General features: G+C 37.2%; 1 protein-coding gene across 2 annotated transcripts in view; it reads right to left on the reverse strand.

The window, feature by feature from the left end:
- Positions 1-14,948, reverse strand: part of Neb (nebulin) — a 224,331-nt gene extending 209,383 nt beyond the window's left edge. The window contains exons 1-5 of one of the 2 annotated variants that reach the window (XM_033757144.1): positions 14,872-14,948; positions 6,475-6,611; positions 5,096-5,179; positions 4,555-4,619; positions 994-1,035 (exon numbers count right to left, since the gene is read on the reverse strand). In XM_033757144.1, the coding sequence (XP_033613035.1) occupies positions 994-1,035; positions 4,555-4,590 (78 nt within the window). In that variant the 5' untranslated portion in view covers positions 4,591-4,619; positions 5,096-5,179; positions 6,475-6,611; positions 14,872-14,948. Of the gene's footprint in view, positions 1-993; positions 1,036-4,554; positions 4,620-5,095; positions 5,180-5,774; positions 5,839-6,474; positions 6,612-14,871 lie in introns of those variants that run through there. The other variant, XM_033757143.1, reaches the window with a different exon arrangement.
- Between the last annotated feature and the right edge of the window lie 5,175 nt (positions 14,949-20,123).

Consider the following 20,123-nt stretch of genomic DNA (forward strand, 5'->3'; position numbering starts at 1 on the left):
TCTATCTATGTAATAGGAAATTACTGTCTCTTACGAAGGGTATTATAAAAAAAACTAAGACTCAAAGATTGAATCTAGTCCAAAATTTAAAATATTGTAAGAAAAGATAAGCACCCAAGCCATCAATCCATCTCATAGTATCATTTTTTTTCACAGCAAATGTCATCTGTACCAAAGGAAGAATTATGGCATCAATTATGAAAAGAGAAACATAAGAAATTGTACATATATGAAAATTGTCCCTACTGTTCAGATCATTACCAATTGGTTGCTTTCCACCCATTATTACTGATGCATGGCTGACCATGAGAAACCAATCAATTTACAACATTTATCAATATTAGTTTTTTTGGGTTTTTTTGCAGTTATTGGCTCTTTGAGCAGGTTCCAGGATTAAACTTCCAGATCACTGTTTTTCATGCTCAGAGTGAAGCAGCTCTATGCAGAAAGTGAAGTGCTCTGAGAAAGTACTTCACCGTAGGGGAAAAAATGAATTTGAACTCAGGATATTTATGGGAATAGCCTTCTCAGAATTCATAATGTGCCGAAATCTGAGTTGCATTTCACTGATCAGGTACCAAGTCTTAGAGGCACTCTCCCTGGTGGCAGAGACTATCCTGCAGATTATAATTCTACATAGCAAAATTGCTGACCCCATGCAATTCATGCTAGTCACCAATGCCAGCCTCTTGCTACAGTTGCAGTGACGACAGTCGCCAACATTACCCTAATCAGCAACACAGACAAACAGATACACCCCCGCCACATGAACAATGGGGGAAAACTTCCCCTACCAGCTTAGATAGCAAAAATAGTAAAATAACCTGCCAAACAGGTAACATTTGCTCGTTTAACACAAGCATGTGGGCACAGGTGGGCGGGTGATCCTCCCTCAGGTGCTCCTTTGCCATCTTTGTGGCCCTGGGAGTCTGAGAGAGAAGTTTCTTCCTGCTCTAACGAGAACAGTTTGTGCAGGTATGGACAGGACCTTACCTCTCCTGGCGCCTCTTCATACACTGTCTCCTCCGTGTAGTACTACAAATAGAACACACAGGCATCATTATGAGAACCAACGCAGAAAGCGCCTTCCCTCTGCCTCAGCCCTGCCCTCAGGAGCCTTCACCAGCTCAGCTGCTTTGCAGTATCTGTCAGAAGTAGGTGAGGGAGACTTTCCTATCTGGAGATGTGTATCCCCTTGTGAAGCTTTAGGAACACTAACAGGGCTATCATCCAATGGGACAAAAAGATACAGTGCGATGGGCCAGCTGACTGAGGCTGGCTTATATACAGGGCAAGCTATTTTCCTGGCACAAAGAATATTTTTTTCCTACAGTACCCAAGATAGAATTTTCTTAAGAGTACAATAACAATGTCACGAGTGTGTGGTTTGGGCAAAAAGCAACAATGATAAAACTCACTCTTTACTAACAATAAAACAAAACAGAATCCTCAGTGTGAATAATTTTTACTGGATTTTATTATAGAAGTAATAAGAACTAAAATCATATCCGTGTCCCAATTATCCCTGTATACCTCTAGTTACTAAGCAGTAAGTTTTTTCTGGAGTGACAGATGACTCCTTTTCAACACTGCAGTGGTCCTAAACAAGCTGCTATGACAACTTGTAAATGCCAGGGGAAGAAAAGAAAAATGTGGGTTCTCAACACAAAATGTGGGCAAGGCAGGCTGCAGTTTGCTGCTGACGACTGTGAGGTGCCTGCAGTCTGGATCTGAAACCAAGTCTACTTTTGTTCTACTTCTGACATCACTAGCAATAAATAGACGCAGATAGGAACTGGCTGACATTTTGTTTGAGATGTGTAAGGAGAGTGCAATTCTGCCCCGGCCTCACCCCACTCTGCTGGGCAAACAGAAGGGAAGGCTCATTTAGGCCAAGGCACACAAGCAAAGGGGTAAAAAACAAAATATTTGGCTTATTTTCTCAGTCAAGAAAATTCATAATATTTTATGCCTCATTTCTCTTATTTATAAAACCAAAGCATGTTGGTGGGGGGTAGAAAGAGGAACACAGAAAACACCGGAACATTAAAAACACTGAACGTTGGAAAATTCCCTCAGTGGCTTCCTTTCTTCTGCCCTTGGTTCAGTGAACTCCCATCAAAATATTTAGCCACTGTCCATGGGCCACTTGCTCTATTCCACCTATGATAACAGTCGTATAAAACTTACCTATTGTCCACCAGACTTGTGGTTTTTTGTTCTTGTGCTATTTTTAAAACTTAAAATATATGTCTTTTCGACATATCCTTACATATAATATCAGGAATCATATGGACAGGACAGACAATTGTTCTCTCAGACTTTTGACTTCAGCACAAAAGCAATGCCATTTGGAACCTTTAAAAAATACTATTTGATGCTGATACCACTTGGAGCCATTCCTATGGACACAAAAAACATGAGTGGCCTGAAATATTAAAGTAAAGTGAATGATTCCAAGTATTTTGGGTTTTCTTAGCCTCCAAGTATAAAGGCAACTCTTGGAAGCCAGCCCATTTTACCTTTGTTGGGCTTTCACAACTGGTAAATACATCTTAGATATAAGCTTACAAAGAAAAAAAAGGGAGCATTATCCAAATGGTTGGCATTAAGTTGTATGCCAAATCTCACTTCGTGTTTTTAGATCTGTGCTAATTAGTACATCTTTGCTTCTTTCTCTTTCTTTCCAAGTTTAAGTTTAAATAGACAGTGACAGTAAATTTTATTTCAGATGTCCAAGATCCCTAGAAGATATATTTTTAAAGCTGGTCCTTGTTTTTTGAACTGCTTCCCAAACAATTTTCTTGAATCTGCTACTCTTCCATGCTCATGATCTGTTTGGAGACCAAAGAGACCTCAGTTCAACACTTTTTGGCAGGCAAGTCTATCTGTTTAGCACCTGCTGGTCAGACTCAGAAGCAGTAATGGGAACAAAATGGTGAGGATGGGCTGCCTAAAAATAGCCCCTTCCATTTTTATGACTAGTTAAATCAATCAAGTCTAGCACTAAGGACAATTTTCAGTGACAAATGGACAAAATTATTTTAAGAGAGATGAGGAATATTCAAGTTGGAGGCTAAAAAATGTTCTCAACATTATCATCGTAGGAAGTTTATTTAATTTGTAATTGTGTTAGTGTTGGATAGTGATAATTCTGACCCTTAGGGACATGTACAAAATGCACACTAGTGATAATATTGACCAGGGAGGAGGGGCCATTTGTGTGTAACCCATAGAGGTTACATCCTACACTGTAAGAGATCCTTTCTGATTTTTTACATATATCCTTCAGTAATAAAGGTAATCTTATTTATAGAATAAAAGTTTCCTACATCCAAATATAGACCGGTTGCTAAAATAACTTTCCAAAGACAAATTTTGGTATTTCATCTGGAATTCAGTTTTGAGCAGCTCCTATAATTAATTAATTTCAGTCTTATTAAAAAGCACGCATTTTCAAGCTGGGGATGTAGCTCAATGGTTCCACCTCCTGCCTCACAAGCACAAGGACCTGAGTTCAATCCCTGGTACCAAAAAAAACAAAACAAAAACAAAAAGCACGTATTTTCAAAACTGCCTCCAACTGTCATAGTCACTTGGAGATTTTCACATGTTTACATTATCATCATTAACTGGAAATTAGTAAGTACTTGCAGATTCGTGGGAATGTATTTGTATGGATAAGAGCCCCAAGCCTGATTTTATTTCTAGAATATGGAGGTGAGAACTGGTGAGCAAAAGCCATAACGTGGTCAAAACAAAATTATATAAAATGCAAAATAAGTAATTAATAAATACAAAATACATCAATTCCCCTCCAATAATGTGGAGAGTATTCTTCAAGATGCCTACTATAGCCTTTGTTCTTATTAAAGATTCAAAAGCAAAATCTAGTCTTATTTATTTGGGTAAATATAATGGTATTGATGGGAAGGTGGCTCTGTCCCTCACTCGTGACCTTCACAAGTGTATTCACATGTTTTTATATTAATTGGCATGTGTGCTCATATACATATATACACATATATAAAGACCCACATATATACATACACACACACACACACACACACACACACACATATATGATTATTCTGAATATGGAACCCACACTGCCCTACAGAGATTCCCTAGTGGAAGCAAAGAGGAAGGAGTAGCTCCCTTTCCCCTATTGTGCAGACACTGAGAAACAGAGTTCAGCTTTTAGTTCTCAAAACTTGGTCTTCCTTACCTTTGTCCCTTTGATCACTGGTGTTGGGAGGTAGGAAATAAAGCAGTTTTAGAAGAAAAAGTAAAAACTGCCTGTACCTCCCACTTTGCTGGGTTTAAAATTTAAAGAAAAGCAAAAAATGTGAAACAGTGATATTTCCTTTCAATTCTAAACCCCACATAATTACAGTGAAACTGAACGTAAAATATTCCTTTAAGATTTAACGATGACTCTTTGTAAAATTATTATAGACAATGTATTTTTTTAATGAATGATCTACCTACACAGCTCTGATTGTCACTACAAAAAGTACTTTGCTGCTAGAGTTTTTATTTTTTTAATCTTACCTCCACCACCTCTTCATATTCTTCGTCGTCCGCCATTTTCTCAGAGTAGTAGTGGCACCTACAAACTTTCCATATTCCATACAAATGAAAATACATTAGAATCTATCCTCAGGACAGATCTTATAGCAAAATAGAATTTAAATCCTGTCTGGTCTACATAATCACATACTTTTGCACACTAAGAGAGACATTTAAAACAGCAAATTAAACAACAGACGCCTCAGAATCTTTCTCCTGATTACCTCAGGAACATGTTGAGTATTACTACTTCTATAAAATCAGTTTAGTTAAAGTTATAAAAGGAAATTGAGGAAGGAATGAAAGAATTTGGACTTGAACAGAGAATTTTAATTCCTAAACACTTGGAGAGAAAACATTTTCAAAGCAAAATTTTTAGCGAAAGAACCTTCCCTCCTGTCACCCAAATTCTAAGAAGACTCATTTAGCTTTAAATATAGCTGTAGTACACACAGTAGAGGTCACATTTCACATTAGACAAAAAAAAAATCTATCAATAAAATTTAAAAGAAAAAATGGAAACCTCAAGGCAATGCGGTTATTCTCTTTCGGAAAACCATTGGTTTGTACGGATTTTTTTCTTTCCTTTCTGTAGCTCTTGTTAACCCTGAAAAACAACAAGGTTTAAAGTATTGGTTGAAGTACATGTAAGATCGTAGGCCTCTGGCCTAAGCTTCTAATTCAGGGACTAAGGAAAAGCTCTCTTCAGGCCTTTGCAGTTTGACGCCAGCAAGTGGGACTCCCCACATGAGAGGGTGATAGCTTAGAGCAGCTGCCCCTTCGCCCAGAGATGCTTGCTGTGTAAACCAATACCCTACAGTGGCTGGTTTTGTTAAGCTAGCGAAACTGCCACTCCTTCTGGGGCAAAGGAAGCCCAGTAGAACAGGATAAATATAGGAACGCAGATCATAGAGCCCTTTTCAAACTAATATATTTAGGAAAAAACTTGAAGACAAAAAAAAAAAAAATCTTGTTACACAAAGAGTGCCAAGCCACAAACTGGTTAGTGCAGGACTTTACTGTCGTCAGAAACTCTACATGCCAGAGATTAATAGGGCATCTGTAGGGCACTAGGGTTACAGTCTTTGCTCCTGTATTACTACCACTATTTTCCCAGTTAGGACCCCAAATTTTGAAATACCTCAAAGAAGTTGTGGAACATCTGAGAGAACGCTACAGGAGAAAACATAAACTAGCCTTACCTTCAAGTTATCAAATAAACCTCCTCAGCAGCAAATCCTCTCCCAACTCTCCCCTCCTGAGAACCCCAAGCAAAAGCTAGTTTGGTGCCTGCACTGGGAATTATCATGCGGCAAGAGCAGCCAATCAGATTTTGAGGTGCTCAAATTTCAGAAGCTAAATATACTGAGTGATCTTCTGAAAACCACCTGTTCATCAATTCCACTAAAGGATAAAGGGTAACAGATTGCTTCTTAGAACTACTCAAAGGTAGTGGAATTTTACCTAATTTCCAATCTCTGAGGGTCAAATTTAGGTTTCATTTTTTCATTTACTGCAGTCTCACTCAATATCTTTTCACGGAAAAGAATTTAGAGAAAACAGCATGGCCGTAGGGCCTTTGACCCTGACGCAGATGCTTTCTTCATAACATTTGTCTGTTCTTCAAGGAGGTACACACACTCGCCTGGGTCATGCTCACCAGATGAGCTACAAACAAGTTACTGCTGTTAATGTAAGAAGTAAAAGAATGATATTCCAGAGAACATCAAGTTGCCCATGAGCTATTTTTTAAAATGTAATGAGTGAAATTAAAGGAAAAATTATCTATGCAGATAGATAAAAATTATCTATGCAGATATCTACAGGATGTCACTGGAAAGACTAGGCCCCCGTCCTGTGCTGTCACTAAACCAAGGAGCATGACTACATTAAGTTCATTACCTTCTCCCTCCCCAGGTCCAGACAGCTGTTAGAAGACCGAGCCTCTCTGATGTAGCTGGGTTGCTGCTTTCCCATTAACTTATGGCTCCTGGCTTCTAGAAGCAAAATGTGGATGCAAGCCCAAAAGGTCTTCATTGCTGAACAGCAGTAGAGAAACAGGAAATTAATAAGTTACTACTATAGTGGGAGAAAAAAATGTGCTATTGGGCAAATCAGAGGATAAGACATTTGCTTTGAAAAGATCATCCAACAATGTTCTTAAAACTTACACTTTTATTTGGCTCATGAACTTTTAAATTTTAAAATCTAATTCTGTCTCTCTGTCCTTATAGTTAACAAACTTAACAAATCTCACAAGGTCTTACAGCACAGAGCAATGCTGTTTTTCTGGGTTGCTCCCAAATGGAGGCAAAAACCCATGGGCCATTCAAAACTGGATATAGCTTGGAAACTAAACATATTGTGATATGCATAGTTTTTTTAAAGTAAAATGTTAGAAAGTAATCTCATATTCAAAATATTTCTTTTTCTTCCCCTTCCACGATTCATCTGGTGGTAAATAATATTCAACACTATTTTGAACTGGTAATTAATTATACCTGTTCATCTTGTATGTTCTCACAGGTCCTATGGCCAAATGAAATCACTCACGGTAGTTGTAAACTAGGTATTGGGACAAAATTATATAAAGTAAATAATAAGCATAGACCTTCTCAAAGGTAGTCAATTTTACATTTCAGATATTTTAAGAGGAATATTAACATAAATTTATATATTTAACAAAATATATGGGCATCTTTTATGAAAATTTACAGACATATCCTAGTCTATTTCTCAGAAATAATTGTATTAAATGGATTAGAATATAATTTGTTTAATCATTTCACTCTTGAACACTTAGATTATTTTACCATTTTTGGCTTTGAAAAAACAAAGCACACAGTAAGCATTATTATACATTATCTTTGCATACTTGTATGAAGTGTAATTTCTAGATGTAAAATGACTAAAACAGAGGTTATCTGCACATTTCCAAAATTGATAAAGTTTGTCAGTCACCCTCCAAAACAGTTGTGCATTTTGATGACCTCAGGAATCATTAGCTTTGTAAAATGTGTGTAATCTAATTTGCTCTTCTGATATGAGGTGTTTGTATCCCCCCCAATTTCAGATGTTGAAATTCTACTCTCCAATATCACAGTACTAGGAGATCGGGCTGGGGGTCACTGGGGTCATGAGAGAAAACAATCCTGCATGGATAACAGAGGCCACAGCCGGACGTGATGGTTCATGTCTGTATTTCCAGCACTCTGGGAAGCTGAGACAGGAAGATTGAAAATTTGAGCTTAGCCTTGGCAACTTAGTGCCTTAGAGAGACCATCTCAGAAAACAAAAAAATAAAATAAAGTTAAGAAGGGCTGAAGATATAGCTCAGTGTGCAAAGGCACTGGGTTTGAGGCTCATAGGGGTTAGAAGGCCCCACAGAGCTGCCCTGCCCGCTTTCTACCTCATGAAGACACAAGCTGACAATGCACAACCAGAAGGAAAGTCCTCATGAGAATACAACCACAGTGGCATCCTAACCTCATCCTTCCAGCCTCCAGAACTGTGAAAAGTTTATTTTTGTTGCTTCTGTCACTCAGAGGACAGTTTTTCTATTATAGCAGACCAAATAGACTAAAACACTCTTCATATATCATTTGAAAATATTACAGCAGTCAAAAGAGAAAATACTATGGCAGTAAAGATGAAAAGAACCCCAAACTCCACTTACTTGGTGAAATCAGTAGCCCAGGATCAGGGTCTCACCATTTAGGAGGCCAGAAGTGAGTCCACATAAAACCACCCTGGCTTAGACCTCTTAGGAGCAATCCCTCCTCAAGATAAAGTCCCAAAGCTCTAGCTAAATTGGCCTGCTAAAATTCACCCTAATAATTTGAAGGCACATGAGAAGGGAGTCATAGGAAGGCTAGTAATGTTTTAATCCTGATTACACAGGGGCAGGTAGCTCAGCAAGCAGCTTGCAATTTCCCACCTAATCACCCTAAATTAAAACATTGCCACTTCCTTACTATACTCTGCCAGTCTGGAATTACACCCTCTAAAGAGAAAATAATGGTACTACCTTCAGGAATAAACAGAAATAAACTGACACCCTGATGGACTGGCAGGTTCTTATCATATGTCTTATACATAGTATGTGCTCAATAAACATTAACTATTATTATTTTTATTGCTGTTTGTGTATTTTATTGACTTTTTTCTCCTTACTCTGTATTAAGTAGAAATACCAAATTATCACAAAGCTCTGAAATCAGACAGCAGTTAGTCTAAAATTTTATGAATCACTAGGGGTTTTAATACAATACAAAGCAGGATACAGTTAGGTGCTGACAGCCAAACTTTAGAGGAACGTTCATCCTGAATTGACTCAAAGAGTTTATTTTCCCTTGTCATTTTGACTTTGGTGAAGAGACAGAGTCACACAATGCAACTGCTGAATAAAGTGTACAATGACACAGAGAAAAGGAAATTCCAGAACTGCTTCAGAAGTGGCAGGAATGATCGGATAAGTGTGTCCAAAACAAGGAGGAGCATTTCCAGAAGGAGGATTAATGACAATGTGTCTTTTACAGTAATAAATTTCTAAAATGTAAAATGTTCATTGTATCTTTTTTTTTTTTTTTTTTTTTTTGGTAATGGGGGTCGAAATGGGGTCCTTGCACTTGAGAGGCAGGCGATGGAGCCACTGAGCCAAAACCCCAGCCCTCAGTGTATCTTTTAATCACCACTTGTATGTACATAATTAGAGAGTCAAAGAGTTTTTCAAGCTTATTGCTAAGTCAACAACCATTTCCACTTGTCCTCCTTTTTCTCTTCTCCAGAGTCATCACTTAAACTCATCTTGCTGAATCTTTTTTTTAAATATACCTTCACATGTTTAAAACAATCAGCCCCCCACAAATATAAAGACCCAATTCAAAAATGGGCATCTGAAATGAACAGATGTTTCTCCGACAAAGAAGTAAAAGCAGCAAGTAAATATATGAAAAAATGCTCCACATCACTGGTCATTCGAGAGATGCAGATGAAAACAACACTAAGATTCCACCTCACCCCACAAAGAATGGCTGCTATCAAGAAATCACACAATAACAAATGTTGGTGGGGTTGTGGGGAGAAAGGAACCTTTCTCCATTGTTGGTGGGAGTGCAGACTGGTGCAACCACTGTGGAAACCAATATGGAGGCACCTCACAGAGGTGGGACTAGAGGTTCCATTTGACCCAGCCATACCTCTGCTGGGTATCTTTCCAAAAGAACTAAAAGAATCATATCACAGTGATATATGCACATCTATGTTTACAGTGGCACAGTTTGTAATAGCTAAAACTTGGAAACAGCCCATTTGCCCATCAGTTGGAAAATGGATAAAGAAGATGTGGTTTTCTATAAAATGGAATACTATTCAGCCATAAAGAATGAGAAATTAGATTCATTCATAGGAAAATGGATACATATTGAGGATATACTCCTAAGTGAAATAAATAAGTCACACGTGTAAATACTGAATAGTTTCTCTGGTGTGAAAAACTGTAATAGTATACAAGATCCTAATGAGATAATTAACAGTGTGAAATAGGAAGAAAAGGGCTAAAGGTGTAGGGAAAGTGAGAAGGGTAGGGGAAAAGGAATAAGGGATAAAAAAAAAGAGAAAATGAAAAAATGGAAATAAAGTTTGTAAATGGGGAGGGGAGGAGGGGGTGAAGGGAGGGTGGGGACAAGGGGAAAAAATGAGAACCAAGACCTGTCATGTAAAGGTACAAGATCCCAATAATGAATGTAACTGTACTGTATACCAGTAATGTACCAATAAACTCAATAAAAAGAAAAAAAAAATCTATTGCTTCTTCCTGATTTTGGAGTTGTATGCATCCTCTGTTAAGTTCCAATCCGGGAAGACGAGACTTAGCTATCTTCGTGCAAACCCCAGTGCTCCCAGACACAAACCTGGCCTCCTCCACTCCCCAACCAATTCGATGCTAGATGTGTCATTTACAACTCCCAGCTTACATCACTGTGACTCGCCAAAGGCTATTCACAGCTGAATACTGTATATAATGATTGTTTTCACTTCCTACTTAATGTTTTTTCTGAGTTGCTATTTTTCTCTACCTCTTTTGTTTTCTCCATTGGCTTAATTTTCCTGGAAGAGGGGTGTCCCAGAGTCCCTGCCATGGTGGGACGGTCTGTGCCGGCTCCGTCTGATACAGTAGTCTGTCACCACATGCGCTTAGGGGACCTTCAAAATGCAGTTAGTGCGGCTGTAAAATGGAATCTGTAGCCTGAGGACGCACTACCCTAAACATGCCTGATCTCGGAAGCTAAACAGGGTCGGACCTGCTTAGTATATGGTTGAGAATTTGTAAATATTTTACTTAAACAACTGCTGGCTACAGTGCTGGGCAGCATGACTGTGGATATTTACCACTAATTACCTGAAACTTTCTGTCCAAATCTGCCCTCAGTGTTTTCAAAGATAGCAGGCCTACAGTGTCAGTCAGTTTTCTCCTCCATAAAGTTACTCTTTTTTCTTCCCTTTCTTCCGACCTTACACTTTGGAAGAAGGCACTCTGCACACCCAAACCTAAAGATGGGGAATCTTACCCTTTCCTTGAAGGTAGACAGAAAATATCAATTATTTGAAATTCTTCAACATAGGAGACTTTTCTCTTCTCCCCAGTTTATTGATTTAATCATTTATTTGTATCAGTAGAGTCACAGATATTTACAACATACTTTGGGCTATGATAATCTAATACTTCTTGTTTCTTTTGTTACGTAAATAGTTCCAGCTTTGGCTATTGGGAGCTCTTAGCATTGGCTCCTGTGCCTCTCTGACAGACGCCCACCACTGTGTGCGTGTGTGTGTGTGTGTGTGTGAGTGTGCGCATGCATGTGTGCACTTGAGCAAGCACTTCCTCACCTTCTGACACTAAAAAATGCTGGTGGATTTCAAATACAAATATGATTCAATTTAAATATGAATGTATTTTCATTATTAAAATGTCAATTTCTTTTATTCTGACAACTATGTGCTCATATTACTGTCTCTATATTTATTTTTAAGCATCTTTAATATACTATGGATACAATAATTTGTCTCTTTGTGTACTGTAAATATTTTCTCCAAATTGTCTGTGGTGTTTGTGACCAAAGAAGTTTTAATTAACCTGCAGTCATACCTATCAATCTGTTTTCCAGCTTTAACATAATGGACCCTTGACTTATGAACTCAATTAGTTCCTGAGGGCTAATTGTAACTAGTTGGTCAATTGAAGGCTCAGGCTCCTCTACACATCTTCAAAGTCTCTCTCATGCAGAGCTCAGTGTCCTTAAAGAGACACTGGCCCAGGATTTCACAATTAACCCCACACAGGAGAGGATGTTGTAATGTTCCTTCCAGAACTCTTTAAGGGTTAAATCTGCATCTTCCACCATCTGGAAGTACAAGTGGCCAGCCTTTGGGTCATAATTCAAGACCTTGGTCATAAGTTAAAATTAAAATTCCAGTTATAACCTAAGTTGTTCATGAGGCTGGTCATAACTCAAGGGTACACTGTGATTTATTAAATAAACTGATTTTGAAATGACACTTCTTCACACATTAACATATATGCCTGTTCCTAGAGTCTCTTGTGTTTTCCCTAGTTTTGTTTTGTTCCTTCAACTTTCTCTGCTTTTTGCCCTTGACTTTAGTTTTTGTTTTTACAGTGATATGTAAGACATAGAAGAGTATAAAAATTTATATGCAATTTAGTAAACATTAGTAAGGTGAGGACCCATATATACAACCATTCAAACCTAGCAAGGTCATCTCTACTCTGACCTTGATAGTAATAAAGTTCTTGCTTTTATCTCTGCCATATATGTATGCATTCCTAAACAGTGTAGCTTAGTTTTGTCTGCTTTAAATTTTTTTGTTTTTATTTTATTTTAGTACAGGTTTGTTTGTAGTACACACGGATCACATTCTTTTTGGAGAATTGGTGCACGTACACTACACATCTTCATTTTTCTTTCATCTGCTTCCCCCTCCCGTTCCCCTTCATCTCTTGGTTCCCTTCCCATTTACAAAAAGTTAGATTCTCTGATGGGTGCACACTAGTAAATCTTGCGGTTTGTTTTGCATTTCTATGACACCTAGTGAGGTTGAAGTCTTTACTCATTTTTTTTTTCTTTTTAGCAGTGCTTAGGATCAAACTCAGAACCTCATGCATGCTGCACAAATGCTTCCACTGAGCTATACCCACTACACACCCTCATCATATTAGCCAATGTGGTGTTTTGTTACTGTTTGAAAAGAGTTGGTCTAAGTTTCTTGCCTGTTTTTCTGTTGAACTGTTGACTCTGCTCACATATCTACAGGTCTTTATCATGGTTGTTAATTCTTTGATCATGTGTTGCAAATATCTTCCTCCTCATGACTTTTCATATTGGCATTTGAGTTCTCAATTTTCATGTAGTCAATGTCATCAATCTTCGCTTTTATGCCTAGTGCTTTCAATAAAAAAGTACTTCATATCTCAAGGTTGTAAGGATACATTCTCGTACGCTGTTCTAAAAGCTTTAGTTTTGCCTTTTACTTTTAAGTCTTTACCCTACCTGGAAGTTATGTTTTGGGTGGCGAGGAGGAGGTATTTAATTTTATTTTTTAATATGACTAACCAATTATCCGGGCATCCTTTATGGAAAGTTTATTTGTTTCCCCACTCACATGTGTGAGTTCTCTCTAAGCTACCTATCCTATCCACAGGAGCGTCTGTCCTGCATCAGTATCATGCCATTTTCATTCTGTAGCTGTATAGTATGTCTGATTTCTTCAAGAGAAAATCCTCCCACCTATTCTTTATCTTCAAGATATTTATTCTTATCTTCAAGATGTATCTGGATCTTATCTTGGATATGGTCTATATTAATTTTAGAACCAGTTTATTAATTTCCCTAAAAAGTATAGTCTCTCTCTTCAGCTAATCTGTTCTACTGTTCCTAAGTCAGTATCACACTATTTTATTTAACTGTAGATCTTTAGTGTGCTTTGATATCAGTAGGGCAAGCTGCCTATATCCTTCTGAAATTCATTTGACTATTCTTTTGTTCTTTCAGAAGTACTTACCTTGTCAAGTTCCATAACAATTATTTCTGGATCTTTAAAATACTGACATTGAATTTATAGATTTTTTTTGCAACAGTTTATATGGGCACAATGTGATCCATCCAGTTCCTTTTTATATTCACGAGCAAAGTTTAATGACTTTATATACATCTTTTGCATTAAATAATGTAAGTGTATTCCTAGGTATTAAAGTATTATTTTTCACTGTGAATGAGATTTTGTGTAGAATTTCTAGTAGATATCATGTTAAGTTTCTTTCTTACTGCCATTATTGATTTATTTTTATTTTATGCAGTACTAGGGATTTTGACTTTTATTGTAATTATTGACTTGTTTTGTAAAATTCATTGAGATTTTGAGAAAAGCCAAATAATATTTCAGAAATCTGATAAATGTCATCCATCTCGAACCCAAGCATGGAGCTAGCATTTAGGTGAGCTTTAGATAGGACATTGAAAGCCAGAAGTGGGAGGGGAAAGACCACTCCAGGATAAGTGGGTACTATGAGCAGTAGCAGAAAGTGGGAAGGCATGTGGAGTGTTTGGGAAATAGTCTGATTAATATTTCTAGTGTATTTCGTTTTTATTGGTACACGTTTTTAGTACACAATGATGACACTCATCGTGGGGAGCTGGTACGTGGTCATGACACATCTTAATTCTTTGCACTCCCCTTCCTCCTCTTTCTCCCCCGTCCCTCCTTCTACAGATCCCCTTCTCATTTGGATCAAGTGTAAGGTATGCCTAACAAAGCAACAGAAGGCTGTGAGGTAGAAATCATGTAATGGAGAACCCCAAACACTGTGGTAAGGAATATAAAATGTGTTCTGACCTTGTCATATTGCTATTCCTTTCTACTCAATGTAGAGCTTTAAGTCAAACAGATATTAGCTAAGTAGAAACACATCAAAAATACATTTTGAAGTATATAATTAAATACATTCAATTGTGAAACATATAAATTCAGTAACACAGCAGGCACATAGGTATGAATGCAGATTTGTACAAACACTGAAAAGGGCTTTCTCAAATGATCAAACCTCTCAAGGGTTATCTGCTTTTCAAAATCTATGTTGGACACAGTAAATTTCACTGTAATGTTGCCCACTCTTCCTTCTAAATACTCCTACCTCCTCTTACTGATGTTTCTTAAAATCAGACCCCATGACAAATACATAAACAGACAAAAGAGAGACTTAAAAATACTAAATTATCCTCTTACCTGTTTCTAGGTTCCTTTTCTCCTGCTCCTGATTTCTCATGGATTTGGACAGAAATTTCTTAAGTGAGCTCTTTCCCTAAATTTCACTGTTCAGAGAGCTCTAACTTTGAAGTTGCAAGTCTCTTGATCTCTGTATTGAAATCAGAATAGTCATTGGTTTTCTGTGTTTTGCTTCTATTCTTCCCCCTACATAGCTAAATCCAGAATGCCTCTTCCAACCCATTATCCACAGGTATTCAACTGTTACCAAAAAAAAGATCAACTTTTACCACAACGTACTGCCTATCTCCAACCAGTTTTTTAAAATGATGCTTCTCAAAAAGTACCAGTATAATCTGCTAACTTCTAAAGAGTTTCCACATGGTATATAAACTAGCAAAGCCCAATCTCTTATGTGGCTTGTGAACTAACTGCATAAAGGGTACCTCTAACCCTTGCCCCTCACACACAAATTACATGTGTATGGTGTGCATATGCATATTTGTATATTTTTTTCAGAAAAATTATTTCCCAGGTATTTGTTTAAATATATAACCTTAAATTGTTTTTAAAAATAAGTCCTACTGTTTGAAAATTTCACATTACATGTATCTAAGTATGCTTGTGAATTTATGAACATAGAGAATTTATTGCATAAAAGGTGCCTCTAAGTCAAGCAGCAATTTTAAAAAATTGAATATAGATTTTTATGTTCACTAATTTTCATATGATCTGGCCGGGGGGAGCAGCTGTCACATAATTTCTAGTTAGTAAGAGAGGGATATGTGGAGAAGCTGACATTTTCATGTCCCTTATACATCACACAAACCCATCTAACCCATCCTTGGACAATAATTTATTAAGTGGTTCTCATTTCTTTTTTAAAAAATGATTAGTTATTATTGCTCTTTATGAGGTAATGAGCAGTCCAGAAATGTCTAATTCACCTGACAGAGTTTGCACTATCTTATTCAGTTTTCCATCATTGTTGGGAACAAATCAGAGTTTTTTTTTCCTGGAAAAAAGCAAAGAGGAGAGGGTTTCTCTGCACTATTTTTTTTCCCTCATTCAGTTTATTGGTACATTTTAGGTATACAGTACAGTTACATTCATCATTGGGATCTTGTACCTTTACATGACAGGTCTTGGTTCTCATTTTTTCCCCTTGTCCCTGTCTCTGCACTAATTTTTGATGATCAGTTGCATGGTATCTGAAGTTGAAAGTTTGACAACATCAAAAATAGGCAGTAAACAACAAGCCAGGCATGGTGGTACATGCTTGTAGTTCTAGCACTTTGGGAAGCTGAGGCAAGAGGATTGCAAATTCAAACCCAGCCGTGAAAGTTAGGCAAGTTTGAAAAACCTTGTCTCAAAAAAGAAAGAATAGTAAGAAAAGAGAGAGGGGAGGGGAGAGGAGGCGGGGAAGGTTGGGGATAAGCTCAGTTTTGTTGATACATTGAACACTAGTTGTTTGGAAGGCATTGAAAAGCCAGGTCAGTTCTATAATTTCATACAATGCAGGGAAATCCAAGATAGCACCATGGCCCCTAAGTTAAACAAATAATCTCAGAATCTAACTTGGTACATTCCTGAAACTATTATTTCCATATACAGTGACATAGTAATTCAGAATGGGCATGTTCTAAGGCATAGTTAAATATGAGGATATCTTTTTCCAAATTGGAAGTCTGGTCCCATAAAACATCACTGTGGCTTCCTATCCTCATAAATAAATAAGGGATTTGGGACTGGCCTTTTCCAATGAGTTTTGGGGCATTATTTGTCTTATAGTTTATCTGTAAGAAGAGGATTTCCCTGTCAGCAAGTGTGGGAAATGCTGAACATTGTAACTCTGCAGAGATTTGGAGGAACACTGCACTGTAATGTCTCCAAGAAGCTGGCCCTCAAAGTAAAAGAAACCTACTGGCCTGTTTCATCTTGCAAGTCTAAAAATTACACCACTATACAATATCTTTCAGCAACATTAGTTAATTTTATCTCGTAGCTTGGCGAATCCCTGCCTTCACACTTGTCCAAAGTGGTGTTTCCTGATCCACTCTGGTCCAAACCCAATTAGTTACGACTGGCACAGAACAGAATGGTGGGAATAAGGGCTGAGATTACCATCCTCCCCATCTTTGACCCACATGCCATTCAATTTACAACCAACTGCTACTTTTGGAAGTCAGGATCCTGCTTTGGGACTCATTTTCTTCATCTGTAAATGAGTGAGCTGCATACCCTTTCAGCTTTCTCACTGCATGACCTATCTCCCAGTAAGTGAGATTTACTTTAACACTTGCCCTCTGCAGTCCCTTAGGCTGCTGAGTGACAGACAACACAGCTAATCCTCCATAAATAGATGTTCCATATCTTAGGTCTCAGGATGAATTTATAGATGAAGACTGACATTTGTAACTTTCAAACATGAACAATTTAACCTCCTAGGAAAAAATTTTACATTTTAAATCACTAAAAAAATTTTACATTATAAATCACTAAAAAAATTTTACATTATAAATCACTATATTATATTACATTGCCTTACAAAGCAATATAACAAATACAAATGATAGTCCTTATTTTTTTTTAAGGTGTATTTACTGGGAAATTCTTTGGACAGGACAATATATGAGAAATTGCAATGAACCTTAGAGCCATGCCAGAAATGATCAGAGCTAATCCTTTTTATCTTAAAAAATTCTATTCCTGTTTCCTTTTGCTTTCTACAAAAAGCAGTAAAAGACTTGTCAACGTGATTCTGTGTTTCATGATTAGTTGCAAGTAAGCCTCATTCTATCACCCCAGGAGCTTAACAAGCGACAGAAACATTTGGTTTCTTGTCATTTTGCTTAAATTCTGTATAGTGCCAAAGGACTTTCATTCCAACTGATCTAAAAATGAATCCAAGGCTACAGAGACTGGAGGAAGCCAAAAGTAAAACACAAATCCAATTTAGACAGGAAAATATGACCTTCCAGGAAGAGTATTAAAGATAGCATGTTATCACCAAAATTCATACAGTAAAACCCCAACACTTAATGGGATGGTATTAAGACAGGGAGCCTCTGGGAGTAGTGAAGTTTAGATGAGCTCATGAAAGTAGAGGACCCACCAGGTCTTTGTAAGAGAAAGAATCTAGAGCTTACTCATTTGGCCATATGAGGATAGGATGAGAAGTTGGGCATAGCAAACCAACAAGAGGCCACCAACCAGACCCTAAATCTGCCAGCAGATCTCTGACTTCCTAGCCTCCAGAACTGTGAGAAATACATTTCTCTTGCTTAAGCCACCAAATCTATAATGGTTAGGTACAGCAGCTCCAACTGACTAAGACAACATTGAAAGAAATACTCAATAAAAATACTGAGAAAAAAGAATGAGAAACTATGAGATAATAAACTAGTGGTATGCTAGTTTCAAAAAGTATCCAAAACAAAATCCAAGACCCCAGTAGAAGTTTGGAACTTCTGTTTCTTTGAATAGGCAAGGAAGAAAGAAAGGAAGAAAAACAAAGAAAGGAAGGAAGTAAACAAAGAAAAGAACCTGAACAAAACAATCCTCACACGTATAGGGAAGACTAACTCCAAAATGTGTTATTTCCAGAAGCTAAGTACTTGGCATTTCTAGGAGACCAAAATCATTCTCTTATTTCATCTCAAATAACCTTGCTAGCATTCTCTTTCTCTAGATGCACAGAATGGGAATGAACATAGAATCACAAGGGCCTTTCCTGCTTTACCATAGCCACCTAAAGGCAGATTAAGATCTATATCAGGTTCCATTATTAGCTGATGATGCTTTCTCTGTACAGCCATACCCTTGGACCTTTAAATACATCACCATCACTTCTAAAGCCAGTATCTGTATCCCTAGGACCAAGGAAGCAGTACTGACCATTAAGCAGAAGACCAGAAATGTCAACAAATTAATGCATCTCTATGAGTAATGCTATTGGTATTTATCGGGATTACATCGAATCTATATATCAGTTTGGAGACTATGGTCATTTTCACAATATTCATTCTGCCTATCCAGACAGGCAATATCTTTCCATTTTCTGATGATTTCTTTGATCTCCTTTTTTCAGAGTACTATAGTTTTTGTCACAGAGGTCTTTCCCTTCCTTTGTTAGGTTAATTCCTAAGTATTTAAATTTTCTTAACGCTATTGTAAATGGTGTGGTTTCCCTAATTTCTTTCTTGGTGGGTTCATTATTGGTGTACAGGAATGTTATTGAATTTTGTGTATTGATTTTGTATCCTGCTACCTTCCTAATTTTGTTAGTTTTAGGAGTCTTTTGGCAGAATATTTTGGATTGTCTATGTAAATAGTTATGTGGTCTGCAGATAAGGATTGTTTGACTTCTCCCTTTTCTCCCCCCGCCCCGCCATCCGACCCCAGTCCCAGGACCTTGGTCTTGCAAGGCAGGTGGGGTGCCACTGAGCTAAATCTCCAGACCTGACTTCTTCCTTTTCTATGTATATCCCTTTTATTTCTTTTTATTTTTATTTTTATTGAGTCTATTGGTACAATCTAGGTATACAATACAATTACATTCATTATTGGGATCCTGTACCTTTACATGATAGGTCTTGATTCTCATTTTTCCCCCTTGTCCCTGCCCTCCCTTCACCCCCTCCTCCCTTCCCCATTTACAAACACTTTCTTTCCATTTTTTGATTTTTCTCATATTTTTTTCCTCTCCCTTATTACCTTTCCCCTACCTATCCCACTTTCCCTACACCTTTAGCCCTTTACTTCCTATTTCACATATTAATTATCTCATTAGGATCTTAAGTACTATTATAGCTTTTCACATCAGAGAAACTATTCGGTATTTCAGTTAAAAAAATCTCAATATGAACATTAAAAATAGGGAATCCTAAAATAAAACTAAAAAGGAAAGTAAAAGAGAAAAGGCAATGATGTAAAATTAAAATAATCCTAAATTCTGAAGATGAAAATGGTCCTTGAACATATTTAAGTTGCTTCTTGCTCTTGTAGTCTTATATTATTCTTTTTTTCATTTTTTAGAGAATACTTTATTAGTTTCTGTAATCAAACCCACGTAGATATGACCTTTCAAATTTAATACAGTGCATTACCCCTGTAGAAATGGAAAAAAAAATTAACTTTCTAGACCAATATGGCTGTTAATTTCTGTACAATGCCAACTCAACAGAATAAATTGGGATAACTTTTTCCAAAGTCAACAGCACAGTTAAAGTTTCCAAAAATTCAAATTATATATATATGTATGTATATATATA

Source organism: Fukomys damarensis, unplaced genomic scaffold (assembly GCF_012274545.1).
Source record: "Fukomys damarensis isolate Sample0158 unplaced genomic scaffold, DMR_v1.0_HiC HiC_scaffold_29, whole genome shotgun sequence".
In the NCBI taxonomy this organism is placed as follows: Eukaryota; Metazoa; Chordata; class Mammalia; order Rodentia; family Bathyergidae; genus Fukomys; species Fukomys damarensis.